The 19,222-nt window shown below is 43.4% G+C and overlaps 1 protein-coding gene across 4 annotated transcripts in view; it reads left to right on the forward strand.

Moving 5' to 3' along the window:
* TBP (TATA-box binding protein) overlaps window positions 1-19,222 on the forward strand; it is an 80,606-nt gene that overhangs the window by 46,930 nt on the left and 14,454 nt on the right. For all 4 annotated transcript variants that reach the window (XM_068231945.1, XM_068231943.1, XM_068231947.1 and 1 more), the window contains one exon: window positions 17,624-17,718. In XM_068231945.1, the coding sequence (XP_068088046.1) occupies window positions 17,624-17,718 (95 nt within the window). The remainder of the gene's footprint in view (window positions 1-17,623; window positions 17,719-19,222) is intronic.

Here is a 19,222-nt window from a genome sequence, read left to right on the forward strand (position 1 = left end):
AAAATGCAGCAAGCAGAGCTTTTAAAAATCGCAAAGTTAAAATCGCACTGGTGGAAACTGGTGGAAAAGCTCTTTTATGATTACCATTAAAATCAGGTTACTATCGTGACCGTAAAATCACGTTTACATAATCACAACGCAGCTGGTGGAAAAGGGCCCTTAAGATAAAAAGTTCTATTTTGGCTTTATCCATCTGAAATACATTCTTCCAGTATCTTTTTGATTTGTCCACCTTGATACCCTACCACACACATGATTGGCAGGTTGCCTTAGCACACAGGGCTCCTGTAACTGTTTTCTGTTATGTTTTTAGGTAGTGTTAGATAATCCAGTTTTAGCCATCTTGTAGCTTAATAGCCTAAATGTTAATCTAGGTAGTGCAGTGAGCTTCTACAATGCTTTTGGAGCTCTGCAGTCCTAGAGGTCCAGAATACCAGACACAGGCCACCCACGTGGGGGACCTGACCACAACACTTTGCGGCTCACGCAGGAGACCTGCCACCTCCACCATTGTTCATCTCGCAAAGTTCATCTCACTGACCCCACCAGCATTGTGGAACACCCAAAATGTACTCTCCCTGCCTCCAGAAGACCCTCCTGGTCCCAGCACACAAGCCACTGACTGACATGGAACACTCCGAAGAGGCCACTCACTGCGCCTCTCCCACAGGTCCATGTGGGCAAATCTGTTCCCCACCGCTGCTAGGTATCATCCTGATGCCTCTCCTAAGCCTCCCCCGCAAGGCTCTCCTAGCCGGCAGCGTGCTCCAGCCACATCACTAACGCCAAGGGCGCCCTACCTCCCGCAGAAGTAAGCAGCTGATCGCCACCCGGCACTGAGCACAGAGCAGCACAGATCTGAACTGAACTCTGGACCCTCCAACAACAATCAGGTGAGGGCACTGTTACTGAGGATCCCCTACCCTACGGATTGGGAACTTTAAATTGAAGGTGAATAAAACTCTACTTGCCTTTGGGCTTCCTCCAGCCCCTTGCAGGTGCCCTCACTGCAGCTCCACTCCCAGGTCCAATGATCCACCTACTAGACCTGACCCTGCTAGTACTTTAGCTCGGCGTTTAACACCATCAGCCCACAAATACTTCAGGAAAAAAAAACCTGTTAAGATGATTGTTCAGTTTAGGAGGCACTCTCCCACCCCACGCCAATCCGCATCAATGTCATGGAAGTTTAAAGCATTCCCTGTGCACTACCATCTCCAAGGACCTGACTTGGAAGGCCAGCACCTCCGCCACCCAGAGGAAAGCTCAGCAGAGGCTATATTTCCTTCGCCACCAGAAGTTTAGTATGGCCAAGAAACTTCCGACAAGCTTCTACTCCACCATAATTGAATCTGCTCCTCCTACCTGGTCTGGTAAACTGGCTCAAGCTACAAGCTGTAATCTATAGACCATGATTCACTGCTGCACAATGTACTTATTGAGTAGGAAAGGAAATGTACATAATGTACTTATACATAAGTACACATTGTACTTATTTATGGTCAAACTCTTTGTAAATGTGCAGTTTTAAATTGCTTTATTTGTACTGTGTGTCCTACACTAGCCCTGTACATACCAAGGCCAATTCCGGGCATGACTCACTTGTGCTTGGCTAAGTAAATCATTCATGATCATTCATGGTTTGCTGTTCATTGTTCTGGCGGTTGACTTATAAAGATCAATTTTTGTGAACCCCCCCTCGGCTTATGCGTGAGTCACCAAAGTGTCCAGACCAGGGCCGCCTGTTTTTGGTCCCCTGAGTGGCCATATGTGTCCAGGTTTTCCTACTTTTATGCGTTCAGGCTTGCCTAATTTTGTCCTCCCGAGTGGCCGTGTGTGCAGGCTCACCTGTTCAGGATTGGCACCTGCAGGATCCGTGGATGATCGGGCTGGAAAGCGGGGCAGAAGCTCCTCCACTTGCACATCCTGCGGGTCCCGCTTTCCCTGCACGTGGGTGGCCAGGATGCTTCAAGCATCGGAGCATAGGAGAGAGCACAGGACGAGTGCTCCACCATTCAAATCGGCGTGCGCTCGTCCATTCGTCACTGCGATCAGTGTCCCATGTCTGCTTCACCCATTGGATGGGCGATTGAGGCAGGCAGGACAGCTGTCCTGTGAGAGCAGGGCAAAAGTATGCAGGGCAGCTGTCCTGTATCTGTATGAGCTAAGCGCTGGGAGCAAGTAGGCGTGACAGTGGTGTGTGTGTGTGTGTGTGTGTGTGTGTCCACAACTGCCTGTCAGCCTCATAACTGCTCTTGTGCTCATACAGGTACTGTTAAGATATGATTACAGTACTGCTGTTAGCTGCTGCAGACGGTATCTGTTACTTGCATTGCACATAGAGGTGATGGCTTCATTTTATATAGGGGCGGTTGTTGCAATTCATTTGGGGGTTAAAGAGGCAAAAAATGGAGGGGGCCTGCTGCACATGCACTCATCAAACAAATGGGAGCAGGGAAACCAAGCACCAAAGTCCATAGCAACCAGAAAAAGGGGATCCCGCTGCACCAGATGATTTGAAAGTAGAAATGTCTTTATTGTTCAATCCAGCATTACAGGAACAGATAAAAGCTCACGCGTATCGGAGCATACGGCTCCTTAATCATACCTTACAGATACATGTATTGCAAGGCTTATATAGGTGAAAAGGCACACCCATAGGTGTTACCAATTATCTTAAAGACACACACACACACACACACACACACACACACACACACACACACACACACACACACACACACACACACACACACACGTACACACGTTAAAATGGTACAAGCCAATACATATTATAAAATCTTGTCATGTGCTGGCCACACATGAAAAGCAAAATAAAAACAGCACCACATAAAGATTGCACCCATTGGCCTCGATTCACTAACCGGCGCTGGAGCAATAAGGGGGGGCTTGTGGGCACCAAACGGCCATTAGTGCATGAGAGTCGTCTGCGAGCACAAAGGTGCGACAACACCACACCACCCGTGTACCAAACGGCCATGTGCACCAAGACGCACCGCCCGCGCGAACGATGCGACTCAACACGCGCAATGGCCATCCAGTGCGCCGGCTGCGCGATGCCACCGCCGCATCTCACAACACCACCGCCGTGGTGCCATTGCCACACCCCCCGCAAGGCTTTTATGTCCAAGACAACAATGTACATGTCAAATCATGTTAGATCACATAGCACCACATCATAAACTGATCATATTACTTCACCACTGTCTCTCTGTGAATAACTAAATGGAAAGTAATAAGGAGAAAGATCAAGAAGAAATCCAGAAAGATGAACCGACACCAACCATATAGATAATCTATCATAGGTGTTCAAATCCATCCTGGAGTTCAGACCTAGCGGGGTACTTGTCCCCAATTTCCATATCCAAAAGACCTCCAGTCTTAGCAAGATTTTATATAAGTCCCCTCCTCTTAACGAAAGGGAACACCCTTTCTATGCCCTGAAATTTAAACCCTGTCATGTCCCCTGAATGTGTGTATATAGAAAATGTTTAGCTACACTGGAGACATGAGTGAAGTGCTATTATTTTTGCATCTGTTAGCGCCATTGTAATGTTCTGATATCCATTGGTGCAAGTGTCGAGTTGTGCACCCCACATATTGCACTCTGCAAACATTGCACATAACCAGGTACACCACATTACTGGTCTGACAGTTAATATAATGTCTAACCTCATAGTCAGTTTGTCTAGAGAGGGAGTGTATCCTTTTTGTCTGGTCATGAACATGGCAATAACGGCAGGTATTGTATCCACACCTGTATGACCCCTTATAGGTCAACCAGGTCAGAGCAGGTTTAGCTGTACTTGAGAACAGGCTAGGTGAAAGCCTAGTTCCCAAAGTGGGGGCCCTTCTGGATGTGAAACCGCATCCTTTTTTCAGTACATTATGGAGTTTAGGATCTGCATAGAGGACAGGCAAGTATTTCTTAATTATATTAATAATCTAGTTGTATTCCAGACTATAGGAGGTGACAAAGTTGACACCTCTATTCGATTGCCTGTACCTGCAAGCAGAAGATGTAGTAAAAAAATCTTGTCGTCTTTTACATATCTGAGTTCTAGCTTTCTCTATTAAATCCTTTTGGTAACCTCGTTCTGAGAGTCTAATTTGTACCAGGTCCAATTCTTCCTGTAACTTAGAAGGGTGAGAGCAATTTCTGACTGCTCTCACCATTTCTCCATATGGAATGGATTTCAATGTATGACTAGGGTGACAGCTATTTGCTAATAGCAATGAGTTGCCTGCACACGGCTTCCTATAGGTTCTTGTTTGTAATGTTTCTTGTCTCTATCTGACCCTGATCATCTATATATCTGGCATACCAGAACAAACAATCAGAAAAGGGGTTCCCATCTCCAAAGATGTGGAGCTCCTCCCACCATCCCATGTACAAGTTTGCCAGGGATGGGGAGAACTTTGCTCCCATAGAAGCTCCGCACCTCTGGAGATGATAAACCCCATCAAACTTAAAGTAGTTATGACTTAACAGATGATCTACCGCTGACAGGAGGAAGTTCCCAACTGTGGGTGTAAAAGACCCATATTTGTCAATATGAAATTTAAGAACCTGAAAAGCAAGATGGTGAGGAATAGAAGAGTATAAAGATGTCACGTCCATCGTCACCCAAGTGTAATGGGATTTCCACTGTAGGGGTCCCAAACTGGACAGTAAATGTCTCTTAAGAAGCCCGGGAGACGGCGCACCAAAGGTTGGAGGCACGAGTCCACCCACTGACCCAGGCGCTTCCCCAAAGAGCCAATGCCTGCAACAATTGGGCGGCCCTTCAGGGGAACGTCCGGTTTGTGGACCTTAGCTAGGTGGTGAAAAATGGGTACCACAGGCGCCTCCACCACCAGGTAGTCCGCCTCCCTTTTACCGAAGACCCACATCGAGACACCAAAACTCAGAAGCTGCTCCAGTTCCTTATAGCGTTGTGTGGGATCCCCAAGCGACACCATGTAGGTGTTGTCTTCCAGTTGGCGCAAAGCCTCAGCCCTATAGGTGCTGGAATCGAGAACCACCACAGCCCCCCCTTTATCAGCATTATGACAATCGCCTTATTGTCTTGGAGGGACTGCAGTGCCTTCCGCTCCAGCTGGGTAAGGTCAGATCGCGCTCTGGAAGTTTTCTTTATCTGTACTAGATCCCTTTCTACAAGATCCTGGAAGGTATCTACCACAGATGTTCTTACATGAACAGGACAGAAACGTGAGTTGAAACCGGTCACAGGGCCCAAAGTGGCCCGGAGACTGGGCTATCACCCATGCTGGACAAATGTTCCAACGTGAGGATGTCAGAAACCTCCTGAAATGGAGGGATCTGCCCAGTCTCTGGAACAGCACAAGACAGGGGCCCCGGGGTCGTCCCCATCACATACTCCCTATCTCCCTGTTCTGAGTTGAGGACATGTTTTTTTTAACCATCAGATTCCTTACAAATTTGTTAATATCCAGCACAGTGCTGAAACCGTCAAACTGGTGTGACGGTGCAAAAGACAGACCTCTAGAAAGAAGTGATAGTTGAGCAGGCGAAAGATCAATGTTAGAAAGATTAATGACATTGGAAGGCGATATAGTATCTCTTGTCTTCCGTTGATTACGACCTGCTGTCCTACACTTCCTCCTCCTTTGTTTTTGTGTTTTCGGTTCTCTTTCTTTGGCCGTTGGTAATATAAGGGTTGTCTCTGAGGCGTTTCTCCTCCAATCCGGCTGCGTTGGTCTCCCCCCTTTGGGGTACTAGGAAATGCAGACCTGACCCCATCTTCTCTTGTATCTGAAGAGTCTGAGGTAGAACCAGTGCTATCAGCTGAACTAAAACTAACTTTCTTCACATGTCTAAGCCTACGAAGTATAGACCTCGGTGACCTGTGTAAAGTCTCCCACCTACCCCATTCATACACAACATTGTTCTTATAGTCTCCTGTATCTCTTAGAAATTTAACCCGCTTGGTGTTTATTACAATATTTTCCAACTTGGAGATATTCTCCTTCAATTTGGCATGCAAGTCATCAAAATGTTCCAGAGAAGAAAACTGGTTTAGTTCTCTGTGAATCTCTGAAATTTGCATCTGGATGTCTGCCAATTTCTTTTCTTCATATGTGATAATCGGCTTCATCAACCAAATGAAACAATCGGTCAATACCTGGTTCCATTCGATAATAAACTGGTCTAAATGGTTGTGGGTACTTTTTTGATCCGCAATTCCCTAGGAATCATTCCCTCTGCAACATAATGTTTATGAGTAGTAACATCCCACCACAAATGAGTTTTCATGGCTGGATCTGTATTACAAACAGTGGGCTGTTTAGAAAATACTGACATATATTTACTGATCTTATCAGGATTTGTTAATATAATATCTAATGCAAAATCAGAGTCTGGCACAGTTTCAACTACTGCTGGATTAGTGCAATTAATGTCCTGAGTTTTGGCAGGATATGGAGAAGGCAGTCCATGCACAGGTACATCCTGATTAGACTTCTCAGAACCACTAGTTATTCAGTGAGGGGGATACAATGGGCAGTCCCAATGCTTGTGTATCAACATTAGGCTGAGGGGCAGTTAGATCAGCAGCATTTTTATTAAGTCCATCCTTAGCTGCCGAAAAGCCTTTAATAAGTTCACGTACATGTGATGATTTGGGTACTGCACCAGTTCTAATCCAATCCTCTAAATTTGCTTTGCACACATCTAGTGGGATTAAAGTTAGTACTCACATTACCGCTTGAAGGTGGTTCGGGATATAAACACCTCTTAAGTCCCACAACCATAATAGAAATGGTAACTCCTGTGGTTACTGGCTGCAGATGCAGATCCAATCCTCCTGCTGAATGCAGAGGGCGCTCCGGCGTCTGTCCCCAGTTGTATAGATCGCGGTGCCGGAGACAGGGATGACCGCCATGTAGTTTCAGGAGGACTGTGTGACGTCACGGCACTTCTGGTTTGGCTTTGCTGTACAACTTCTATAGTCGCCGACGTCTGGGATGACGGCTGCCATTTTGTTGAAGCAAACTTGCTGGCTTGTGAATCCTCCGGTCCCCGCGTACCCTCAGCGTTAGGTATGGGGATGCTGCTTTTTAGCAGTGATCTTGCCTCCATTCCGACCACCACCCAGTCAGAGGGACCCCTGCACACCAGAGACACTAGCCGGCCCGCGGAGCACGCCCCTGGAAGATCCGCAATGAGCAGCCACAGGTCACGGAAAACAAACAGATATACAGCTGATTAAATCTTTAGACTTCAGTATGAGCAGTCAGGATCAATATCAGTCCAAAAGTAATGGATAAAAATTGTATGGATGCAACCATATAAACGGTGCCTGAAGCTGCAAACACACACACACACACACACACACACACACACACACACACACACACACACACACACACACACACACACACACACACACACACACACACACACACACGTGTGTGTGTGTATATAGATATAGATAAATAGATATTTTTTTTATATATGTGTGTGTGTGTGTGTGTGTGTGTATATATATATATATATATATATATATATATATATATATATATATATATATATATATATATATATATATATATATATATATAATATACAGTGGAGGAAATAATTATTTGACCCCTCACTGATTTTGTAAGTTTGTCCATTGACAAAGAAATGAAAAATCTAAGAACAGTATCATTTCAATTTGTAGGTTTATTTTAACAGTGGCAAATAGCACATCAAAAGGAAAATCGAAAAAATAACCTTAAATAAAAGATAGCAACTGATTTGCATTTCATTGAGTGAAATAAGTTTTTGAACCCCTACCAACCATTAAGAGTTCTGGCTCCCACAGAGTGGTTAGACACTTCTACTCAATTAGTCACCCTCATTAAGGACACCTGTCTTAACTAGTCACCTGTATAAAAGACACCTGTCCACAGAATCAATCAATCAAGCAGACTCCAAACTCTCCAACATGGGAAAGACCAAAGAGCTGTCCAAGGATGTCAGAGACAAAATTGTAGACCTGCACAAGGCTGGAATGGGCTACAAAACCATTAGCAAGAAGCTGGGAGAGAAGGTGACAACTGTTGGTGCGATTGTTCGAAAATGGAAGGAGCAGAAAATGACCATCAATCGACCTCGCTCTGGGGCTCCACGCAAGCTCTCACCTCGTGGGGTGTCAATGGTTCTGAGAAAGGTGAAAAAGCATCCTAGAACTACACGGGAGGAGTTAGTGAATGACCTCAAATTAGCAGGGACCACAGTCACCAAGAAAACCATTGGAAACACATTACACCGCAATGGATTAAAATCCTGCAGGGCTCGCAAGGTCCCCCTGCTCAAGAAGGCACATGTGCAGGCCCGTCTGAAGTTTGCCAATGAACACCTGAATGATTCTGTGAGTGACTGGGAGAAGGTGCTGTGGTCTGATGAGACCAAAATAGAGCTCTTTGGCATTAACTCAACTCGCTGTGTTTGGGGGAAGAAAAATGCTGCCTATGACCCCCAAAACACCGTCCCCACCGTCAAGCATGGGGATGGAAACATTTTGCTTTGGGGGTGTTTTTCTGCTAAGGGCACAGGACAACTTAATCGCATTAACGGGAAAATGGACGGAGCCATGTATTGTGAAATCCTGAACGACAACCTCCTTCCCTCTGCCAGGAAACTGAAAATGGGTCGTAGATGGGTGTTCCAGCACGACAATGACCCAAAACATACAGCAAAGGCAACAAAGGAGTGGCTCAAGAAGAAGCACATTAAGGTCATGGAGTGGCCTAGTCAGTCTCTGGACTTTAATCCAATAGAAAACCTATGGAGGGAGCTCAAGCTCAGAGTTGCACAGAGACAGCCTCGAAACCTTAGGGATTTAGAGATGATCTGCAAAGAGGAGTGGACCAACATTCCTCCTAAAATGTATGCAAACTTGGTCATCAATTACAAGAAACGTTTGACCTCTGTGCTTGCAAACAAGGGTTTTTCCACTAAGTATTATGTCTTTTATTGTTAGAGGGTTCAAAAACTTATTTCACTCAATGAAATGCAAATCAGTTGCTATCTTTTATTTAAGGTTATTTTTTCGATTTTCCTTTTGATGTACTATCTGCCACTGTTAAAATAAACCTACCATTGAAATGATACTGTTCTGAGACTTTTCATTTCTTTGTCATTGGACAAACTTACAAAATCAGTGAGGGGTCAAATAATTATTTCCTCCACTGTATATATGTATATATATATATATATATATATATATATATATATATATTAGTGTGTGTGTGTGTGTGTGTGTGTGTATATGTGTGTTTATATTTATATATGTGTGTATATATATATATATATATATATATATATATATATATATATATATATATATATATATATATATATATATATATATATATATATATATATATATATATATATATATAGTTGCAAAAGTATTCGGCCCCCTTGAAGTTTTCCGCATTTTGTCATATTACTGCCACAAACATGAATCAATTTTATTGGAATTCCACATGAAAGACCAATACAAAGTGGTGTACACATGAGAAGTGGAACGAAAATCATACATGATTCCAAACATATTTTTTTTTTTTACAAATAAATAACTGCAAAGTGGTGTGTGCATAATTATTCGGCCCCCTTTGACCTGAGTGCAGTCAGTTGCCTATAGACATTGCCTGATGAGTACTAATGACTAAATAGAGTGCACCTGTGTGTAATCTAATGTCAGTACAAATACAGCTGCTCTGTGAGGGCCTCAGAGGTTGTCTAAGAGAATATTGGGAGCACCAACACCGTGAAGTCCAAAGAACACACAAGACAGGTCAGGGATCAAGTTATTGAGAAATTTAAAGCAGGCTTGGGCTACAAAAAGATTTCCAAAGCCTTGAACATCTGTAATGATCTGCTCTGCTGTCTGCACAGGCAGACAGCTGTTTGACCATTCTTTAGGTCTGAATGCTACAGGTCTCTGGAAAAGAGACCTGTCTTCGCTTTGCAAGTTTCAGAGTTGCTCTGCTGATGAGTTTGCATACACTTGTCACGCAAATTGCCTAACTGCCTCCTTTGATGGCTTGCAGTATAAATACCATTTTCTCCCAGAATCCCTTGCTGGTCATGATGGTTTGTTCCTGCAAAACTCTCCTGGAGTATCAGCCTTGCTATCGTTTGCTAAGATTATCTTAGAGTAATTCCTTGGGACTGCACTAGGCATCCCTTTTAGTGCAGTCAGGTTGTATTATCTGTATTGCCTTGTTCTGTCTCTCTGTCTCGATTGTCTTGTCGCCAGCGGCAGGAAATCGTTCTGTCTGTCTGGGAGTGTAGGCCAGAGCTGCGGTTGCTACTGGCTGCTCCATCTGTCTGGATTGCATTAGCCCTAGTGGTAGTGGCAGTGCTTCCTTCTGTATTCTGCCTTAGGGGTGCTAACCAGAGCAGCGGTTGTATCGCATCCGCTCTAGCGGTAGCAGCGGTGGTTCCTTCTGTATTCTGCCTTAGGGGTGCTAGCCAGAGCAGCGGTTGCTACTGATAGCCCCATCTGTCTGTCTCGTCTGGTACGAACGCTTGCTGTATGCTCGGTGAGGTAACCGTTTAGCAGACGTTCGCCTTCTCTATTTCATGTTTGTGTTTCATTGGTTAGTAAGGGTGGCACGCTTATCACTGGGCGCCTAACGCATGGTGATCGTGTCGTAAACGTGTTCGCTGTTGCGAATGAGTGCGGTGTTCACGTTTAGCTAGCGTTTGTTATTTTCTTTGATGTTCTGATTGTTGTTGCTTGCTGTGCCTTTCTTGCTACTCTCGTGCTCTGTCCTGCTCGGGCTTGTGTCACTGTTGGCAATCGCCAGTCTTGCGATTGCGTTCCCACTTCGTTTCCGTTGTTGTGTGTTCACCGTCGCTGGGTGGCGACTAGATTGGTGGACACACATACATTCTGTCTCTGTGCTCTTTCTCTACACTTGTGCTCAGTCTAGTTCGGTCTTGTGTCACTTTTGGCAATCGCCACTCTTGTGATTGCGTTCCCACTTCGGTTCTGTTGTGTGTTCACCGTCGCTGGGTGACGACTAGATTGGTGGACACACATACATTCTGTCTCTGTGTTCTCTCTCTTTAAGGGCTATCTTGCCCTGCATTGCTTCAACTCGTACAATTCCCATCTGGCATCTGTGGCTGTGCAGATGCTTTGTTCGTCTGCACTCCACAGCTCCATCTGCCGGTGGGAATTGCCCTCTACAGGTGCATCCCAAGCTGGGTTCTGACAAATTACACGCTTGTGGAGGATTTCCGCAGTGTCAGCGCGCGTCCTGTGCGCTGACCACGGAAATAATTCCGCAATCGTTACAACATCCCACGGAGCACTGTTCAAGCGATCATTCAGAAATGGAAGGAGTATGGCACAACTGTACACCTACCAAGACAAGGCCATCCACCTAAACTCACAGGCCGAACAAGGAGAGTTCTGATCAGAAATGCAGTCAAGAGGCCCATGGTGACTCTGGACGAGCTGCAGAGATCTACAGCTCAGGTGGGAGACTCTGTCCATAGGACAACTATTAGTCATGCACTGTACAAAGTTGGCCTTTATGGAAGAGTGGCAAGAAGAAAGGCATTGTTAACAGAAAGCATAAGAAGTCCCATTTGCAGTTTGCCACAAGCCATGTGGGGGACACAGCAACCATGTGGAAGAAGGTGCTCTGGTCAGATGAGACCAAAATGGAACTTTTTGGCCAAAATGCAAAACGCTATGTGTGGCAGAAAACTAACACTGCACATCACTCTGAACACACCATCCCCACTTTCAAATATGGTGGTGGCAGCATCATGCTCGGGGGTTGCATCTCTTCAGCAGGGACAGGGAAGCTGGTCAGAGTTGATGGGAAGATGGATAGAGCCAAATACAGGGCAAACTTGGAAGAAAACCTCTTGGAGACTGCAAAAGACTTGAGACTGGGGCGGAGGTTCACTTTCCAGCAGGACAATGACCCTTAACATAAAGCCAGGGCAACAATGGAATGGTTTAAAACAAAACATATCTATGTGTCAGAATGGCCCAGTCAAAGTCCAGATCTAAATCTAATCGAGAATCTGTGGCAAGATCTGAAAACTACTGTTCACAAACGCTGTCCATCTAATCTGACTGAGCTGGAGCTGTTTTGCAAAGAAGAATGGGCAAGGATTTCAGTCTCTAGATGTGCAAAGCTGGTAGAGACATACCCTAAAAGACTGGCAGCTGTAATTGCAGCAAAAGGTGGTTCTACAAAGTATTGACTCAGGGGGCCGAATAATTACGCACACCCCACTTTGCAGTTATTTATTTGTAAAACATGTTTGGAATCATGTATGATTTTCGATCCACTTCTCACATGTACACCACTTTGTATTGGTCTTTCACACGGAATTCCAATAAAATTGATGCATGTTTGTGGCAGTAATGTGACAAAATGTGGAAAACTTCAAGGGGGCTAAATACTTTTGCAACCCACTGTATATTTTTGTTTATTTATACTCCTCATACAGCAAAAGTCTTTTGTATTGTGTGCCGGAGCAGGCATGTGCAAAGAGTCAGAGGCAAAAAATGGAGAGGGCCTGCTGCACATGCACTCACCAAACAAATGGGAGCAGGGAAACCAAGCACCAAAGTCCACAGCAACCAGAAAAAGGGAATCTCGCTGCACCAGATGATTTGAAAGTAGAAATGTCTTTATTGTTCAATCCAGCATTACAGCAACAGATAAAAGCTCACATGTATCGAAGCAGACGGCTCCTTAATCATAGCTTACAGATACATGTATTGCAAGGCTTGTATAGGTGAAAAGGCACACCCATATGTGCTACCAATTATGTTAAAGAAACACACACATGTTAAAATGGTACAAGATAATTGGTAACACCTATGGGTGTGCCTTTTCACCTATATAAGCCTTGCAATACATGTATCCGTAAGCTATGATTAAGGAGCCGTCTGCTCCAATACGCGTGAGCTTTTATCTGTTGCTGAAATGCTGGATTGAACAATAAAGACATTTCTACTTTCAAATCATTTGGGGGTTATTGCTGCCGGGCTGAGGGGATCCTCCCACACCCCAGCAGCATTAAACCCATATGAAATGAGTGATTCTTGCATTTCACATGGGGTAATTGTTGCATTTTATATACAGTGGGATGCAAAAGTTTGGCAACCTTGTTAATCGTCATGATTTTCCTGTATAAATCGTTGGTTGTTACGATAAAAAAAGTCAGTTAAATATATCATATAGGAGACACACAGTGATATTTGAGAAGTGAAATTAAGTTTATTGGATTTACATAAAGTGTGCAATTGTTTAAACAAAATTAGGCAGGTGCATCAATTTGTGCACCACAAAAAGGAAATGAAATCAAATCAGTATTTAGTAGATCCTCCCTCCTCTTTCAGAAATTGCAGCCTCTAAACGCTTCATGTAGGTTTTAATGAGTCTGGATTCTGGTTGGACCATTCCTCTTTGCAAAACCACTAGTTCATTCAGGTTTGATGGTATCCGAGCATGGGCAGCTCTCTTTAAAGAGGAACTGTAACTTCCAGGGTAAAATGAACCATAAATTACTTCTCTCCTTTGTTGCTGACATTTACAGCAGGTATTGGAAATCTGATATATTATAGGGGATTCTCTGCATAGCCCTTATTCTGTATAAAGACACTTCCTGAAAAAGATTTATACAAAGATGCCGACCAGCCTCCATACTCACCGTACACTCTTTTGTGGCAGTTAGACGGAGCAACTGCCATTCGCTAAGTGCATTTTGAAAATAAAGAATCCCTGTGAACCCCCTTCCCCCACGAGGAGATGGGCTAGTCCAACACCTCTCAGTTCTGTCAGATTTCTACTACCTACTGTAAATAACAGCAACATAGGAGAAAAGTATTTTATGGCTTTAAGAGAAGTGAAGAAAAAGAAGACACCACAATAATATGGAGAGGTATAGGTCCCACCATGGCAGAAGATACTCTCCTAAAAACTACAAAATTTATTGTAGAAGTTTTAAAAGGGACCATAAATGGGTAGAGAAAGCTATATAAAAATATCCAGTAAACTGTCACTGGAAATATTAAAAAGATGCCATGGTAAAGACCAAAGGGCAACAAGAGGCAGCTTCTGGTAAAGACAATAGATAGAAACCAGTATGTCTAGAACAAGAGGACTAGGGGTCCAGAAAGCAGGCAAGGCCAACGTAGTTGTTAAGACCCAAGGCCCCCATAGCATTTGTATGCAGAATCCAATGCGCTTCTTGTCTGAGCAGAAATTTTTTCCTGTTCCCTCTTCTACGAGGAGTGTTGCAAATATCAATGCAAGCAAAGGAGAGAAGATCCGGATCATTTTGATGTGCTGCAGACATGTTCGACTATGCTTGGGCAACCTTTGCCCTTGGGTAATAAACCCACATGTTCCAGAATGCGGTCTTTGACCTTTCTAGTGGTTTTCCCAATGTAAAAACCGCTGGCAACTTGCTATTCGTTCTTTAGCGATATGGCATAGCGCGAAGGTTTGAGCAGAGACGCATAGCCATTGGCCTCTTTGCCGCGATGTCACTAATGACGTGTGCACGTGACCTACTCTGAATGGCGGTGCGTTCCACTGCTCTCTCCCTAATGTAGGAAGCATTTAGGCCAATCGCAACGAAAGGGTGGGCTTAGTGCAGCGGACCGGAAGCCTGTCTCTGATGAGACGTGCATTTTCGCTGCTGGTTTTTTACACTTTGTGCACACCTCAGATGAAGCTTGACAATCGCCCTGCGAAACGGTTGTAATGCCGTGCACCAATTGGCGCCCACTACTGCTGCCTCCCACGTACCCAGGTACAGCTACAAACACTGCACTGTATTTTTCAGACTTTGATCATCTGCTACTGTATGATCTCTTTTCACGATCAATCTACACTGCAATTTGTAATACTGTGTATATCATCTGCCACAATTAAACTATAGTGCCAGACTTTTTTTCCTGCCTTTTTTGAGACATGGCGTAGTCTAGGCAAGCCGAGGTCAGTCCAGGCAGCGTTCATGCAAGTCCGTGTCCAAGCAGAGGTCAATCCAGGCAGCTGGCAAGCTTAGTCCAGGTACAAGAGCAAGGTTGGCAACAGGAAATCCAGTAGAGATAAGCATAGTTAGGATACCAGGCAGTAGTCTGCAACAGGAATCAATCAAAGGTTAAAAGTGGTCCGGATACAAGGCAATAGTCGGCAACAGGAATCAGATAGTGAGCGCATACCCAGCAACAAACCACAGCTAATGCTATCACGGGCGATGACTGAGGGCGATCACCAAGTTTAAATACAAGAACTAACCAATCAAACACAATCAGAATTGAACACAAACTAATAACAGTTTAGCGTGTCAGCTGACACGCAGGCACATGTGAACTACTGTTTACATCGGCGGAGTGTGTACTGAGAACGCGTCCTCTGCCTGTCCAATGAGAGCTGCGTAGCCTCCTGCGCTCCAGTGACGTCATCGGCTTGCCGAGACCTGGAAGTCGAGGCTGCAGCTTGGGTCTCGGTATTCCGCCGCTGACAGTCACCGGCAGACCTTACAGCCCAAACTTTCGAATCCCACTGTAGGGGTGGTTGTTGCAATACATATGGGGTTATTGCTCAGGCGCCACTGCATTTCCGACCCTCTGCCTCTACATGAGTCAATCACATCCTGATATCTGAGGTAAAATTTGGGGATCGGCTTATACGTGGGTCAGCTTATATGCGAGTATATACAGTATTTCTCAACAGATCTTTTTCCATCTGGTATGTGGCATGGGCTTCTCTACCTTCTCTGTGCTTCAGTGCCTCCTCCCTATGTCTTTAGAAAGCATGCCTAGAACATGATCTAGCTTGTGAGGTATTAGTTTAAACAAGCACATGTATGAGCACCAATATATCTCCAGCTGTAGGGTAAGTAAGACAAACCAAAAACACCATAGGGAAAGTACCCTTACTGAGCAATAATTATAAACGTACACTGTTTGTAAAGTTGCAAAACAGTACAAATTTTATTTATATCAAAAACAATTTAAAAAGTTCCCCATGAGCTGATTATAACCAGACATCCTATTTAAGTTACCACAAATATTTATAATATATGACAATATGTCTGTACAATAAATAATCACAGGTAGGCTATAAAAAATTTGTGTATATAGATGTGTGAATTACCAAAAAGAGGTACATGCTTGCGCACCATCAAAAGTCCGTTCACTATGCCTGGGGAAAAGAAGCCATCAAAAAAAAAAAATATTGTCACAACTGGAAAGGATCTCTGTAAGAAGAAAATGGTGCGCTCCTGAGAATAACTGATGGTGAGGTAAGTATTTAATATTCATTTGCAGCGACATCATGTGTTTATTTTGAATAACTTTAAGCAGACCGTGATTGTCTATTGTAGAGACTTAGGCCACATACACACATCAGACTATAGTCTTTTGAAAATGAAAGATCACAGACCAATCTTACCACCCTTCATGTAGTATGAGAGCCATACCTACACAGTCTATTCTATGGAGCTGAACTCCCCATCAGAAAAAAAATCTTTGGAAGATGCTGCACACACAGATGCTGTACAGACACAAAAAATCAGTATCTGCAAAAGATCTGTTCCTGCAAATTGCATTCATAGTCTATGAGATCTGCAGATCATCATACACACATGATTTAACTGACATTCATCTGCAGATCAGATCCACCAGGATGGAATTTCAGATCTGCGGATGATTGTTTGATCTGCAGATGAATGTCAGTTAAATCATGTGTGTATGATGATCTGCAGATCATATAGACTATCATTGCAATTTGCAGGAATGGATTTTTGGCAGGAACAGATCTTTTGCAGATACTGATCTTTTGTGTCTGTACAGCATCTGTGTGTGCAGCATCTTGCAAAGATTTTTTTTCTGATGGGGAGTTCAGCTCCATAGAAAAGACTGTGTAGAGTATGGCTCTCATACTACATGAAGGGTGGTAAGATTGGTCTGTGATCTTTCATTTTCCAAAGACCATAGTCTGATGTGTGTATGAGCCTTAAGATGAAGATCAGATCAAATTTTATGAGTTCTGCAGAAATCCATATAATCCAAAGGGTTTACATACTTTTAATTGCTACTGTAGATAGGGTTGGACTGGCTATGGGAAATTGGACAACAGGCTCTTGTAGTGGTGAGCAACAAGGCCCATTGTCTGTTTTCTTCTAAATTAAGGTATTAAAAGTTTTACCTATACGCATTCTTGTATACTGTATCTGTTATATTGAGCATGTGATCTGGATTTTGTGAATATTAATGGTTGTTTATTAGACTGTTCACAAGTACACTCATGTGCAGGGATCTTTAAATGAGATGCAGATAATTACGACTTTCTGCAGGATTATGCAAAATCTGTATGCAAATATATGCGGCTTGAAAATGGGCCAATCAAACACCATCAAGGTTTAAATCAATTGGTCCATTTTCATGCTGCAGAATATGCACAATCATGTCAGACTTATTTGCATCTTGACCATCTCTACCCAAGTGTATATTTTCAAGAACCTTTGCTGCTTAATAAGAGGTCAATGAACACCATTCATTTGGAACTAATTTTTTTTTTCTACATTCCTCAGCTATGAGCCAGAATTATTTCCTGGTCTTATTTACAGAATGATCAAACCAAGGATTGTTCTCCTGATATTTGTGTCTGGAAAGGTTGTATTGACTGGTAAGTTCATTAGTTGCATGTCAACTTTCTTGCCCAGCCTTCAGGGATACCTTAAGCAAGAGGGATATGGCGGCTGCCATATTTTATTTATGTTTAAAGTGTAACTGTTGGGCATAAAATCAAAAATCAATTCTTCATTTTTATCTGGCAAACAAGCAATAAGGATGCTAAGCAGGCAATTCAAAAGTTAAAATATCGATTACTTTTTCATAAATGATCAATCCCCACTTTATCTGACTCTTGTTTGGTACGCAAAAAGGAAGTTGCAGGGTATGCTGGGTTGTCCTTTTTTGCTTCTCTTTCTCTTCTCCCCTCAGACTTAAAGAGGAACTTCAGCCTAAACAAACATACTGTCATTAAGTTACATTAGTTATGTTAATTAAAATAGATAGGGAATATAATCTCTTACCCACCATGTTTTAAAAGAACAGGCAAATGTTTGATTTCATGATGGCAGCCATCTTTTTGGTTGAAAGGAGGTGACGGGGAGCATGATGCACAGTTCCAACTGTCCTGTGTCCTGAGCACCTCTCCCAGTTGCTAGGCATCATGAATAACAACATAGGAAATCCCATCATGCTCTGCACAGCATCAGGGAAAAAAAGCCCAGGCTTTTTTTCTTTGATGGGTGGAGCTTAGCTAAAAATGCAGCTAAAAATAATGCATTGGTAAGAAAAACTAAAGTTCTGATGCTGTGAAACTGTTAAAGGGGAACTTCAGCCTAAACAAACATACTGTTATTAAGTTACATTAGTTATGTTAATTAGAATAGATAGGTAATATAATCTTTTACCCACCCTGTTTTAAAAGACCAGGCAAATGTTTGTGATTCATGGGGGCTGCCATCTTTGTCATGGGGGCAGCCATCTTTTTGGTTGAAAGGAGGTGACAGGGAGCATGAGACACCGTTCCAACTGTCCTGTGTCCTGATAACCCCTCCCAGCTGCACACACTAGGCTTCAAATGTCAAATTCAAAATGTAAAAAAAAAAAAATTGCACCAAAACAGCAGAACGAGAACAACATCAGAAATCCCATCATGCTTTGCACAGCATAAGGGGAAAACTGCCCGGGCAGTTTTCTTCTGTGCAGCTAAAAATGAGGCTTGTATAAGAGAAACAAAGTTCTGATGCTGTGAAACTGTTAAAGAAACACCAGGCCTTTTCAGTGCTGCTGAGTCGATTTTTAGTCTGGAGGTTCACTTTAACTAACTAATGCAGCCTGATTGGCTGAAGCCTCTTTCCCTCCTGTTTTCCCCTCCCACACCTCTTTCTCTCTGAATGGCTTCAAAATAGCCACAGTTGGGAAATGCTAAGAAGGATTTTTTTTTTTATTTATTTCTTTTTTTACTGTAGAAAAATCACTAAAATCAAAACGTGGACAGTGCAATACATATGTAAGTAGAGCAAGTATTTATCTACTTATAATATGTGTTGTTTTTCTGAGATAGTATGGCTGACAGCTCCTCTTTAACCGTTGCAATATGCCTGTCTGTCCTGCTGTTA

The sequence above is a fragment of the Hyperolius riggenbachi genome, chromosome 4, assembly GCF_040937935.1.
Source record: "Hyperolius riggenbachi isolate aHypRig1 chromosome 4, aHypRig1.pri, whole genome shotgun sequence".
Taxonomy (NCBI): domain Eukaryota; kingdom Metazoa; phylum Chordata; class Amphibia; order Anura; family Hyperoliidae; genus Hyperolius; species Hyperolius riggenbachi.